The sequence below is a fragment of the Oncorhynchus mykiss genome, chromosome 17 (genome assembly GCF_013265735.2).
Source record: "Oncorhynchus mykiss isolate Arlee chromosome 17, USDA_OmykA_1.1, whole genome shotgun sequence".
Lineage (NCBI taxonomy): Eukaryota > Metazoa > Chordata > Actinopteri > Salmoniformes > Salmonidae > Oncorhynchus > Oncorhynchus mykiss.
This window is the reverse complement of record NC_048581.1, coordinates 69422327-69436936: the sequence shown is the minus strand read 5'-3', so window position 1 is coordinate 69436936 and position 14610 is coordinate 69422327. Positions and strand designations below refer to the sequence as shown.

The following is a 14610-nucleotide window of genomic DNA, read 5'->3' as shown; positions in this document are numbered from 1 at the left end:
CCACCCGGCACAGCCAGAAGAGGACTGGCCACCCCACATAGCCTGGTTCCTCTCTAGGTTTCTTCCTAGGTTTTGGCCTTTCTAGGGAGTTTTTCCTAGCCACCGTGCTTCTACACCTGCATTGCTTGCTGTTTGGGGTTTTAGGCTGGGTTTCTGTACAGCACTTTGAGATATCAGCTGATGTACGAAGGGCTATATAAATAAATTTGATTTGATTTGATTTACTGCACATGTGAACTTCTCCTTTTCTTTCCTATATTCCTTTCCTACTTTTGTAGCTCCCTTTCCTTTACTCATTTCCTATCTTCCATTCATCCTTTTCTAACTTCTCTTCCTTCTTCCTTTCCTATCCTCTCTACTGGCTGTGGTGAATCCTTACCATATACATGTGAACCTCCTTTTCTTTCCTAGATTCCTTTCCTACTATCCTTGCTCGCTTTCATTTCCTCCTTTCCTAGTTCCCTTTCCTTTCCTTCTTTCATAGCTTCCTTTCCTCCTTTCCTAACTTCCTTTCCTCTCTACTGGCTGTGGTTCATCCCTGCCACATACATGTGAACTTCTCCTTTACTTTCCTAGATTCCATTCCTCTTTTCAGAGCTTCTTTTCCTCCTTTACCAGCTTAATTTCCTCCTTTCTTAAATTCCTTCCTTTCCTTCCTTACCACCCTTTCCTCTGCTCCTTAGCTTACTTTCCTTATTTTTTTCCTTTCATCCTTTTCTTTCCTGGATTCCTTTCCTCCTTTCCTCACTCCCTTTCCTTTTCTTATGTCCTAGCTCCCTTTCTTTTCCTCCCTCCCTAGCTTCCATTCCTCCTTTTCTAGCTTCCTTTCCTTTCCTTCCCTTCCCTAACTCCCTTTCCTTATCTCCCTTTCTTTATCTTCTTTCCATTCCCAGCTCCTCTCATTCTTCCCTAGCTCCCTTCCCTTTCTCCCTTTCCTTATCTCCTTTCCTTTCCTCTCTACTGGCCATTGTGAATTCTAGGAAAGGAGGATAGGAAAGGAAATTAGGAAAGGTGGAAAGAAAGGCAGTGAAAAAAGGAGGAAAGGAATCTAAAAAATAAAACAGGAAATTAAATGAATAAGGAAAGGGAGCTAGGAAATTAGATAGGAAAGAAAAGGAAATAAGGAAAGGAAAATAGGGTTTGAGGCTAGGAAAGGGAGGCATGGAAGGAAAATAATCTAGGAAAGGAGGAAAGTAGGCTAAAAAAGTAAAGTGAGCCAAGAAAGTTGAAAAAGAAATGTAACTAGGAAATAATGTAAGAAAATGGAGTGAGGAAAGAAGGAAAGGATTTTATGGAAAGAAAAGGAGGAAATGAAAGGAAGAAGGACAAGAAGCAAGGAAAGGAGGAAAGGAAGCGGGGGAAGCAAAGAATGTTCTGGGAGAGGAGGAAAGGAGAAAACAAAAGGGAGTGAGGAAAGGAGGAAAGGAATATAGGAAATACAATGAGGAAAGGAAATGTTTAAGGAAAGGAAGCTAGAAAAATGGAGCTATGAAAGGAGGGAATTATCTAGGAAAGAGGGAAGGAAGCTAGGAAAGAAGGAAAAGAAAGGGATCTAAGAAAGGAGGAAAGGAACGGGGGAGAGGAATGGAATCTAGGAAAGAAAAGGAAGAGTTCACATGTATGTGGTAGGGAAAGAACCATGGCTAGTTGAGCGGAAAGGAAAGCTAAGAAAGGGTTCTAAGAAAGGAGGAAAGTAAAGGACGCTAGGAAAGGAGGAAAGGAAGGGAAGCAAAGAAAGGAATCGGGGAAAGAAAAGGAGTTCAAGTGTATGTGGTAGGATTCACCACAGCCAGTAGATGGCGATAGTATTGGTTTTAGTGACAGGCTAGTTATAGTCACAGGTAGTTGCAGGGCTGTAGCTGGATACTACTGGGTGAAGTGGCCTCTATTTTCTCTCTACCTCTCAGTCTCTCTCATTGTCAATCTCTCTCCCCCAGACAAGAGGAATGCTGGGTAAATTAGGCTGTGGTAAACTAAGGCAGGGGGAGACTACTGCAAATAGAAAGTAGGAGTCTAGTGGTCTCACTCAGGAGAGAACACACAGGGTAGGAATTATGTGGTATTAACAGGAAAATTAGACTGATTGAAAATATAGAGAGGGACTATGTGGATGATGAAGGAGAGAGTGGAAAGATGCAGAGAGGGAATGAGAGTAGGCAGAGCTGGATGTTTAGGGTGAGACCACAAAGAAAGTGGATGGGTCAGAAATGGATGGGTACCACTCTTTGGTTCTATCCAATATTTGTCTTTGCCAGGCTGCCATTGAGCACTTTACATTATCTGAAATTGAATTGATTTGTTGAATGGTCATTTGATTTTGCTGAGAGTAACCACACCCCACTCGCTCTCACTTTCCTTCCTCCTTCCTTCTGATTCAGCTTCCCAGCCCGGCCGCAGACACTTATCACATTGCTGACATTTATCTATGGTTTTCATCCAAGCCACCAAGTCTCTCCATCCCTTCTAAAGGGAGGAGAGATTACTTTCAGAAGGCTGGGGTTAGTGGGGTATAAACCACTAACATCTTAGGGAAAGTTACATGGCTGGTTATGCAGGAAATCCAGACATCCAAACCACTAAGCCCCTACTCATCACCAGAGTGAGTGGAACTTTTCATGTTTTCATGTTTAAATTCAGTATCCTGGTGCAGTTTATCTGCAACGAAAGCATCATATCAGACTTAGGACACAGCGTGAGTATCAAGCTGGGCTTCAAGGGCTCAAGAGGCTATAAGGCAGGACAGTCAGACGCATAATGCATAGACAGAGAAGTTTTAATATACCATCCATTTGCAAATGTGTTCAAAAAAACAAATCATTGGCTTTGATACTTAACAATACTCCATAGTTAATACTCAATAACTCACGATGCATTGCATCCATACATTAGTACTGTAGCTTTTGCAAAACACAATATTAGGTACAATTGAAGTCGGAAGTTTACATACACCTCGGCCAAATAGATTTAAACTCGGTTTTTCACAATTCCTGACATTTAATCTCAGTAAAAATCCCTGTTTTAGGTCAGATAGGATCACCACTTTATTTTAAGAATGTGAAATGTCAGAATAATAGTAGAGAGAATTATTTATTTCAGCTTATACAGTATTTCTTTCATCACATTCCCAGTGGGTCAGAAGTTAGTATTTGGTAGCTTTGCCTTGAAATTGTTTAAATTGGGTCAAACGTTTTAGGTTGCCTTCCACAAACTTACAACAGGAGGTTGGGTGAATTTTGGTCCATTACTCCTGAAAGAGCTGGTGTAGCTGAGCCAGGTTTGTAGGCCTCCTTGCTCACATACACATTTTCTATAGGATTGAGGCCAGAGCTTCGTGATGGCCACTCCAATACCTTGACTTTGTTGTCCTTAAGCCATTTTGCCACCATTTCAGAAGTATGCTTGGGGTCATTGTACATTTGGAAGACCCATTTGTGACTAAGCTTTAACATCCTGACTGATGTCTTGAGATGTTGATTCAATGTATCCACATACGTTTCCTTCTTCATGATGCCATTTATTTTTTGAAGTGCACCAGTCCCTCCTGCAGCAATGCACCCCTACAACACGATGCTGCCACCCTCGTGCTTCACGGCTGGGATGGTGTTCTTCGGCTTGCAAGCCTCCCCCTTTTTCCTCCAAACATAACTATGGTCATTATGGCCAAATAGTTCTATATTTGTTTTATCAGACCAGAGGACATTTCTCCAAAAAGTACGATCTTTGTCCCCATGTGCAGTTGCAAACAGTAGTCTGGCTTTTTTATGGCGGTTTTGGAGCAGTGGCTTCTTCCTTGCTGAGCTGCCTTTCAGGTTATGTCAATATAGGACTCGTTTTACTGTGGATAAAATATACTTTTGTACTTGTTTCCTCCAGCATCTTCACAAGGTCCTTTGCTGTTGTTCTGGGATTGATTTGCCCTTTTCGCACCAAAGTACGTTCAACTCTAGGAGACAGAACGCGTCTCCTTCCTGAGCGGTACTGCATAGTATTGTTTGTCCAGATGAATGTGGTACCTTCAGGCATTTGAAAATTACTCCCAAGGATAAACCAGACTTGTGGAGATCTACAATTTTTTTCTGAGGTCTTGGCTGATTTATTTTGAGTTTCCCGTGATGTCAAGCGAAGAGGCACTGGGTTTGAAGGTAGGCCTTGAAATAAATCCACAGGTACACCTCCAATTGACTCCAATTATGTCAATTAGCCTATCAGAAGCTTCTAAAGCCATGACATCGTTTTCTGGAATTTTCCAAGCTGTTTAAAGGCACAGGCAAGGTAAACTTCTGACCCACTGGAATTGTGATAGTGAATGATAAGTGAAATAATCTGTCTGTAAACAATTGTTGGAAAAATTACTTGTGTCATGCGCAAAGTAGATGGCCTAACCGACTTGCCAAAACTCTAGTTTGTTAACAGGAAATTTGTGGAGTGGCTGAAAAACAAGTTTTAATGACTCCAACCTAAGTGTATGTAAACTTCAGACTTCAACTGTATATGCATACAAATATACATTTTTCAATTTACTTCGAAAAAAATGTAAAGAACAGATAATACAACTTAACATACTTTTCTTATCAAAGGATTTGTTCAGATTGTTAAATTGGAGTAAGCAAATGTCAATGTGTACAGCGGCTTGTGGAAGTATTCACCCCCCTTGGCATTTTTCCTATTTTGTTGCCTTACAACCTGGAATGAAAATTGATTTTGGGGGGTTTGTATCATTTGATTTACACAATATGCCTACCACTTTGAAGATGCTAAATATTTTTCCTGTGAAAAAAACAAAAAATAAAACAAAAAAAACAGAGAACTTGAGCGTGCATAACTATTCACCCCCCAAAATTCAATACTTTGTAGAGCCACCTTTCGCAGCAATTACAGCTGCAAGTTTCTTGGGGTATGTCTCTGTAAGCTTGGCACATCTAGCCACTGCGATTTTTGCCCATTCTTCAAGGCAAAACTGCTCCGGCTCCTTCAAATCTGATGGGTTCTGCTGGTGTACAGCAATCTTTAAGTCATACCACAGATTCTCAATTGGATTGAGGTCTGGGCTTTGACTAGGCCATTCCAAGACATTTAAATGTTACCCCTTAAACCACTCGAGTGTTGCTTTAGCAGTATGCTAAGGGTCATTGTCATTGAAGGTACCCCTCCGTCCCAGTCTCAAATCTTTGGAAGACTGAAACAGGTTTCCCTCAAGAATTGCCCTGTATTTAGCACCATTCATCATTCCTTCAATTCTGACCAGTTTCATCCCCACAGCATGATGCTGCCACCACCCTGCTTCACTGTGGGAATGGTGTTCTAGGGGTGATGAGAGGTGTTGGATTTGCGCCAAACATTTTCCTTGATGGCCAAAAAGCAACATTTTAGTCTCATCTGACCAGAGTATCTTCTTCCATATGTTTTTTTGAAACATGTCCTTTCTGTGCATGTCCTTTACATGAAATCCAAATTAAATCAATTTAAATTACATGTTGTAATGCAACAAACTAGTAAAAACACCAAGGGGGTGAATACTTTTGCAAGGCACTGTAATCTCATTGAATAACCAACCATCAGCTATCAAACAATCATCAGCTTTTCAGATACAGTGTAAGCCCTTCTCATACATTTTGCATATAGAATGTTTTCCACTTTAGGTAAGGATAGAATGTCTTCTTGTCATGTGTAGATAGAATCCTCTCTAAAAGACCACTAGCGCTCGCTCACACACTCTAGGGAAATTTTTACTGCATCACAAACTACTTCACTATGCAAACAGATGTGTCGATTTCAAATAGAAGATAAAGCCAATCATCAATTGTTACTGTTACTCAGACTTGAACAGAAATGACAACTTGCACTGCCCTTGTCCCCGTCCACATGTCAACTGTCTGATTTGGTGAATATAATTTACCTAAAATAAAACTGTTGGTGTGAAGATTACAGAATAAAGGTGGCTATTTTATGTGTGTAGCTTACAATTAGTGCTGTGTTTATACAATACATGTTTTATCCTCTCCCTCACATTTTGAATCACACCATGCAATCACTGGACAGGCTACACTTAATCATGTTAAATGTCTTTAACAAATGCCACTCACTATTACTTTAGTTTAACAAAGTAAACAAAAATGTACAATATAATCAAAAGACTCATTCAAGGGGAAAGCCAGGGTTGTAGAAGAGTTAGCCTCTTTTAATTCTCACACACTATATAATAACATCACTGAGCAGAAAGAGACACAGTCATTAGTCCCTGTCCTGGTTCACCTCTAGTTGATAATCTCAGCTCAGGAAATAAAATGTTGCCTCCTTTTTAGTGATAAGTTGCTAACACCGTGCTAATTTTATTTGAAGTCATTCCTTGGTTATCAAAATAGTTCTACTCTCAGTTTAATGAATGGCTCTTTGAAAGATAACCGATGGGGAATTGTGTAGAGTAGACTGCCGAGTACACAACATTGACAGAAACACTTAATCAAAATGTCTATATTTTGACTGTAAGAAACAATCAATCACAGCTCAATATCAATAAGGGGAACAGCACAGTAAATGATCAACATTTAGACCAGCACGGTACACAAAAGTCACTGAAACAGGAAATGCCAAGGCAAATATGTCAATCAATTAGCTTTAAATGCAATGCAGGCTATGGCAAGAAGGTCTGTAGAGTCAATGCCTGTGCGTGGGACTAGCTAGAGGGAGTAAGGACACATAGGAGGCTGGTGGGAGGAGCTATAGGAACACGGGCTCATTGTAAGGGCTGGAATGAAATTAATGGATTGCAGTCAAACGTGTTTCCATGTTTCATACCATTCCATTTATTCCATTCTAGCCAGTACAATGAGCCCGTCCTCCTATAGCTCCTCCCACCAGCCTCTTCTGAGACAGGATCACGTCCCTCTCCCCTCTAGTCTCGCGTTGCCTCACTTCCAAGTCTTGTTCACTTGGCTATTGGAATGAAAGTTAGAAAGCCCTAAAGCGTACTTACAGTAGGAGCAACAACCCACTGGACTGGTGATGGTAACACATTGTGCCCTTCTCATCAGATAATTAAATCAAGTGAGCATGTGTTCATTAATCAAAGTGCGAGTATAATATGGCACATCTGTTCTATTGTCAGCTAGTGCTGTGTACAGTAAATGTATGAAGATGATGGAAAGATCATGAACTGAACTGTGGGGGAAAAAATTGTAGAGTAAAGTCCTCTAATAAAAAAATCCTGCTTTCTCTTTTAGATCTAAATAACCTTACGATGAGTGAGATAGAAGAAATGATGAGGTGAGACAATGAGATGTATATTTACATTCTTTAATTAAAATTCTCTCTGTACAGATACATTGGCTCGGAAAACAACCAACATATGAATGGAGGTAAGATCCATGGAAGAGTAGTCAAAGTGGGAACGTTAGTAGTATCTACATGGTCAGATAAGTATCTACACTTACAAATGTGTCTTTAGTTAAAAACATCCACACCCTGCTTTGGGTTGAGGAAAGGCTGGACCTCATTTCATTCTACATGGTCTTACAGTAATATCTATAATGGATTAAGTCTTGAGCAGCTTTATCAACGGGATCATATTCCCCCCATAGGGAAGAGTGTGGCTTTTAAGAAACATCAAGGAGTAAAAACTGTGGGTTAACGGAGGCCTATTCTTAGTACTAAGAGGAATGGCTGTGTATGTAAGTCTATCTCCCTTGAGGTATTACACTTCTCAAGTGGGAAAGAGATCTAGACAGAAGAGAAAAGTCTGTATTTTACTGATTCCATTACCACAATGAAATATATACAACAATACAATGATAGAAATGAAAATTGCCTCTAATGCTGCATTAACTGTACAGAGATATAGGTGTATCTTCAAATTTGTAAAAGCTACGAGAAAAGAAACCTTTGACGTTGTCCTAAAGGCATAGAGAGGAAGTCCCTGTGCTGAATTAGTTCAAATCAGAAAGCCTTGTTCTGTTACAAGCCTGGGGAGCACAACCACAAACTTACAGTGGTGAAGCACAAACATGCTGAGAAAAAAAAGAAAATATATAGTCCAATAGATGGAGTATTCCCACATGGATTCTCCAGCAGTGGTATTAGGTGAATGCATCTGTGTATTGTAAGGCTACATTTATACAAATATAAAATACAACAAAGCCATACAATTATAATTCTGGGGGGCTAGACTTATTATCGTCATAAAGATGTGTATCTGCAGTACAGGAACTATAACACAATGGTTACCACCATACATGATTGTGCAATAGACCTTTCATGCTATAATACCCATGTTTCCAATAGGGATCTGTCTTCTGACCATGCAGATATCATTAGTGGATTCTCTTTCTAGAAGTTGTCAAAGGGGAAGGATAATTAAGATAGAAAACAACATGTACATAAATGCAGAAATGTAAAAAGCAGACACACATTTTAAAAGGACGAGTAAACAGTTTGTCCCGCACCTCAAAAAATAATACCCAGGATTACTCTGGGCACCACACCTCTCCTCCTCTTTGTTCTCCTCATCTCCCCCAATCCGTTCAAATTACCTCCTCTTGTTGGCATCAAGTCCCTCCTCCCCAACCTGAATTCATAACCCGCCTGCCCCCCCTGTTGGCAGGGCACTGGAACAACTCTGTACTCCTGGGGAGTTCGCTGGTGTCCAGAGGTAAATACATGGGAAAGCCATTGCTGGGCGGGGATCAGACCAGACTGGTTGGATGGCAGCGGTAGGTGCAGTTGGAGAGGGGGTCGCGCTCAGCCCCCCCATCAGCACTCTGGGAGCAGCATCCCTCGCAAGGAGACTCTGGAAAACAGAGTGAGAGTGGATGATCACCACACAAAATCTGAAAACTCAGGACGCTTCTATCTACACTATAAATCTACCTCTTATTAGCTTATTTCAAACAGTACCGTATTGGGCATTAGACAAGGATTTACATATCAAAGTGTTAATGAGTGAGACAGTGTAACTGATTGTGTTTGAGAAGTACGTAAGCCTGAGCCTAATACACTGTGAAAGGGACTGGTTATTCACTAACAACATACTGTACATAGCAACAAGACATACTGGGGATGAACAAAACAGAACAGCTAAATTAAGCCTTTTGGGGGGGGTTATGTCGTGTCTCCAGTTATTCAATTATGTTTTGCTACACTTGTGTTGTGTGATGGAGGTTTACCCCACTGACCGGTGGTGTGCTCTGTCTCTGTGGCCTCGGGCAGCAGTAGGTGGTCTCGGAGGGTGCTGGGCAGGGTGGTCTGGCTGGGGCCCTCCTGACTGGTGCCCAGCTGCAGACGCCTCATGTGACGCACCACTGCCGTGGCGTTAAACGCTTGCTGCGGGAGGGAGCACATTCAAATCAAAATGTTTAAAAGTGATACATAATAACTGCCATAGAAAACTGTACTGACAATGACAGACAGCTGAATGCTGCAGGATTCTACTTATATACAGTGCCTTGCGAAGGAATTTGGCCCCCTTGAACTTTGCGACCTTTTGCCACATTTCAGGCTTCAAACATAAAGATATAAAACTGTATTTTTTTGTGAAGAATCAACAACAAGTGGGACACAATCATGAAGTGGAACGACATTTATTGGATATTTCAAACTTTTTTAACAAATCAAAAACTGAAAAATTGGGCGTGCAAAATTATTCAGCCCCTTTACTTTCAGTGCAGCAAACTCTCTCCAGAAGTTCAGTGAGGATCTCTGAATGATCCAATGTTGACCTAAATGACTAATGATGATAAATACAATCCACCTGTGTGAAATCAAGTCTCCGTATAAATGCACCTGCACTGTGATAGACTCAGAGGTCCGTTAAAAGCGCAGAGAGCATCATGAAGAACAAGGAACACACCAGGCAGGTCCGAGATACTGTTGTGAAGAAGTTTAAAGCCGGATTTGGATACAAATCTACAATGGAATGGTTCAAAAATAAACATATCCAGGTGTTAGAATGGCCAAGTCAAAGTCCAGACCTGAATCCAATCGAGAATCTGTGGAAAGAACTGAAAACTGCTGTTCACAAATGCTCTCCATCCAACCTCACTGAGCTCGAGCTGTTTTGCAAGGAGGAATGGGAAAAAATGTCAGTCTCTCGATGTGCAAAACTGATAGAGACATACCCCAAGCGACTTACAGCTGTAATCGCAGCAAAAGGTGGCGCTACAAAGTATTAACTTAAGGGGGCTGAATAATTTTGCACGCCCAATTCTTCAGTTTTTGATTTGTTAAAAAAGTTTGAAATATCCAATAAATGTCGTTCCACTTCATGATTGTGTCCCACTTGTTGTTGATTCTTCACAAAAAAATACAGTTTTATATCTTTATGTTTGAAGCCTGAAATGTGGCAAAAGGTCGCAAAGTTCAAGGGGGCCGAATACTTTCGCAAGGCACTGTACTAAACAAAGCAAAAATGTCTTTGCATTTTGAAGAAGGCCAGGTGCACAGAAAAAGTAACTCACCCTCCACTTGCTCTTGGCAAAGTTCTTCTTGATCTGGGCACTGACAGACTCATGGATGTTCTTATCTAGAGCTGTGTCACCAGCGATCCTGAGGAACAGAGAAAGACATGAGGGGACAAGTTTAGCTGGTTGTCACAAGAACAGGTGAAAACTAGACAAAAGCACAAATGTAATAGATTATGATGAAGTTGTGTTATGTGCATGCCTGTGTGTGTGTGAATGAGAATATGGTGTACACTACCAGGGGTGCTGCAAAGCCTGGTCACATGTGTAGCGTATCCTGGGGTCCTTCTCCATCAAGTGAACTATGAAGTCTTTGGCTGAAAACAACACGTGAACAGACACACATTTACAACTCACATATTTCACCCAAAAACAATGCCTTTTTTCTTAATTTACATGAGATATACAGTAACTAATAATGCTACTTACAGATGACAAAAAAAGTAGCTAAAGTAGAAATAGACTAGCTCCCAGGTTACTATAGTACAAGAAGCTTCACTGCATCAGAAACACTGTCCAGACTGACAGTAAAAATAAAAACTGTCCACATGCCTTTGACCTGACTTCAGAAACTCCCTACAGGACTACGAAATTGTGATCTCACAGGGCCTCAGTGCTCGTTCTATGGCCAGTGAGTGTCTTATGGTTAATCTCATACACACTGACAGCTTGGCAGACACTCAAAGCATAACAAACCCTAGAGCTAGGGAGTAATTTCCATTAATATGAAACTGCTGACAAGGGGAACTAATAATGGCAACATAATGTTATACATACTGTATTGCACTATGCTGTAGTGTCCAGGTTTTGTTTCTCTCTCCAGGGAGCAAAGAAAGGAGAGCATTACTGTACCTGAGTCAGAGATATCGTCCCAGTACGGAGAGTCAAACTCATAGTCAGCCTTCAGGATCTGCTCAAAGAGCTTGGCGTCATTCTCATCATAGAACGGAGGGTATCCACACAAACTGTGTCAGAATAAGAGAGTAAAGGCATCACAGGAGAGTTAAGAGACCTGTTGTAGTGCTTTCACACTTCAAAATTCATCCATGAAGTTGTCATTGATCTGGTATGAGTTGATTGTTGAAAACAATGTAGTGGAAAGAAATGTAACACATAAATTATGTTTTAAGACTGGTAGGATAAAGACTAAAGTTAAAGAGTCAGTCCAAGCCCATAACTCACAGGATGTAGGCGATGACCCCGATAGACCAGCAGTCCACCGCCTTGCTGTAGGGTTTCTGGGCCAACACTTCAGGGGCTGCAAGACATCAGAGCAGTGTTTTCATCAGCATCATTACACATGTAGTCTGACATGATCACTGTGTGTGTGCTTGCTCTCAAACAGACTAAAATCATACAAAACACATGCTCTTGACACATAGATAAAGACACACACACACACAGGCATGCACTGATCAGTGCCAGTCCTCCTTACCCACGTATCCTGGTGTTCCGCAGGCTGTGGACATGACACTTCCAGATCCCTCGATCTTGGACAGGCCAAAGTCACTGATCATGATCTTAGAGTCCTCCTCCATACTGTCGTACAGAAGGTTCTCCGGCTGGGAAAGACAGAGAAATCAATCAACTTTATTGTCACAAACATTTAACACACACATGCACACACTGGGGAAATAATTAGTTATCCAAACTAATGATCAATCAGTTTACACTCTGCTGAACTGCCTGTAAACAAATTATAGTTAATTCATCTAATTTGCAGGCCCTGCAGAATGCTTGGGGCAAAACACTAGCATAGGAAACAAAACATTTCTATACTACAAGGTCACCCTTTAACCTCTCGTAATTAGTAATACACTAATCACTAAAAGGTAAAATGGTGAAAATTCAACATTGCCGTTTTCATAGTGGGGATACCTATCACTCATCCAGTCTTATGACTATTCAGTCATTGGACAGAAACGAGAAGGTAAAGGACTCCATTGTTAAAGACTCTGAAATCTTGTCTTTCATGCCCTTTGTCCTTCCCTTACTCCCAATCACGGCCAGTTGTGATACAGCCTGGAATCGAACCTGGGTCTGTAGTGATGCCTCTAGCACTGAGATGCAGTGCCTTAGACCGCTGCGCCACTCTGGAGCCCCTAAATGCCCACCTAAATATTGTCCTCACCACCTGACCCTTGACTCAGGCTCACCTTCAGGTCGCGGTGTACGATGCCCATGTCATGGAGGTATTTGACAGCATCCAGGATCTGCTGAATGAGCTTGCTGGCATCTTTCTCTGTGTAAAATCCCTTCTCCACAATCCTATCAAACAGCTCCCCACCAGACACCCTGGATAGAGAAGAGGAACGATTTTGATATACATATGACCATCTAACTGCTACATATGGCCAACAAACTGCTATATATTGCTGTCTAACTGCTACAGGGAGGCGGCTGCCTACCTACAGACTTGACATCATTGGTCACTTTAACAAAATTAGTCACTTTAATAATGCCACTTCAAGAATGTTTACATATCTTGCATTACTCATCTCATATGTATATAATGTATACTGTATCCTTCACTATCTATTCTTTATGATCTATTGGATCTTAGCGGCTCGGTCACTGCTCATCCATATATTGTATACTTATATATTCTTATCCCATCCCTTTACTAGATTGTGTGTATTACGTTTCGTTGTGGAATTCGTTAGATATTAGGTTTTGTTGTGGAATTGTTAGATATTACCTGTTAGACACTGCTGCACTGTCGGATAGAAGCATAAGCATTTCGAAACTCTCGCAATAACATCTGCTTACTATGTGTATGTGACCAATACAATTTGATTTGATTATATGTTGTCTAATTTAAACCTGCTTTATCTATCTTCAACCTACATCACCACTAGGTGGAGGCATCACTTCTTCCTAGATGTATCCACCACTGGTCTCTATGATTCAGCACTAACAACAAGCTAAAGCCTTGTCAAGCTGCCTCCCAAAGAGAGGGGGAGAGAAAAAGAGGAAGAGTGAGAGAAAGAGTAAGAGAGAGGGGATTTTTATGTGTGCAAACCCACAACTGTTCTTTGGTTAAATCTGACTGCCCTTACGGCAGTGTTGCTAAAGTGAACACAACATCCCTCTGTCATCACACCACCCACTGTTTTCTACAGCAAAAAAACTCTCTCTCTCCTCCTTTCTCTCTGTCTCTAACTTGCTCCACACCTTCTGACATTTCAGGAAGAGAGATGGGTGGGAGAGAGCAAAGTTACTGTGTGAGGGCATATTCCCCAGTGGTTGTCAGCAGGCACGATGCTGCGAGTGTATGTCTGTATGTGTGTGGGAGGGGGGCTTCTCTTGAGATCAGTGAACAGAAAGGCCCCTGAGCTCAGAGAGTAATTAATGGTGAATGACACTGTGCGTGGGAGACAGCACAGGCAGGGAGCCTGAAACACACACGCAAACACACATTGCAGAGGCATAATCCTGAAAGTTTTTAAACTGAAGGCTGCAGAGAGTGAGTTGATTTAGGGACAGAAAGTGTTTGACGTGGGTAGAATTGGAGAACAGAGAGAGATAGCAGAAAGAAGGACAAAATAAAGACAGCAGGATGGTCACTCACAGCTGCATAATCAAGTAGAGGTGGGTTTTACTCTCAAATATGTCCTCCAGGGAAACAATGTTGGCATGTTTTAACCTAGAGAGAGGGAGAGAACTTTAGAGTCATAGTCACAAACACAAAACATTATGAACACCTGCTCTTACCATGACCTAGACTGACCAGGTGAATCCAGGTGAAAGCTATGATCCCTTATTGATGTCACTTCAAATCAGTGAAGATGAAGGAGAGGAGACAGGTTAAATAATGATTTTTAAGCCTTGAGACATGGATTGTGTACGTGTGCCATTCAGAGGGTGAATGGGCAAGACAAATGATTTAAGTGCATTTGAATGGGGTATAGTAGTAAGTACCGGTTTGTGTCAAGAATACCGGTTTTCATGCTCAATAGTTTCCTGTGCATCTCAAGAATGGTCCACCTAGGGTTGTGGCGGTCCCAAAATTTTGTCAGCCGGTGATTGTCAAGCAAATAACTGTCGGTCTCATGGTAATTGAGCGTTAATTAACATAAACACATTTAGCATCTCCTGGCATCCACACATAGCATACAAGCCACTGATACAGACCTTGGGAACATCTACATTTAAAAAA

The 14610-nt window shown here is 41.3% G+C and overlaps 1 protein-coding gene across 2 annotated transcripts in view; it reads right to left on the bottom strand.

Annotated features, from left to right (window-relative positions):
- Window positions 1-7277: 7277 nt before the first annotated feature.
- Window positions 7278-14610, bottom strand: part of LOC110494482 (calcium/calmodulin-dependent protein kinase type 1) — a 57973-nt gene continuing 50640 nt past the window's right edge. For both annotated transcript variants that reach the window (XM_021569590.2, XM_036950541.1), the window contains exons 4-12: window positions 14023-14097; window positions 12608-12746; window positions 11887-12013; window positions 11634-11709; window positions 11304-11416; window positions 10690-10768; window positions 10449-10536; window positions 9168-9315; window positions 7278-8782 (exon numbers count right to left, since the gene is read on the bottom strand). In XM_021569590.2, the coding sequence (XP_021425265.2) occupies window positions 8679-8782; window positions 9168-9315; window positions 10449-10536; window positions 10690-10768; window positions 11304-11416; window positions 11634-11709; window positions 11887-12013; window positions 12608-12746; window positions 14023-14097 (949 nt within the window). In that variant the 3' untranslated portion in view covers window positions 7278-8678. The remainder of the gene's footprint in view (window positions 8783-9167; window positions 9316-10448; window positions 10537-10689; window positions 10769-11303; window positions 11417-11633; window positions 11710-11886; window positions 12014-12607; window positions 12747-14022; window positions 14098-14610) is intronic.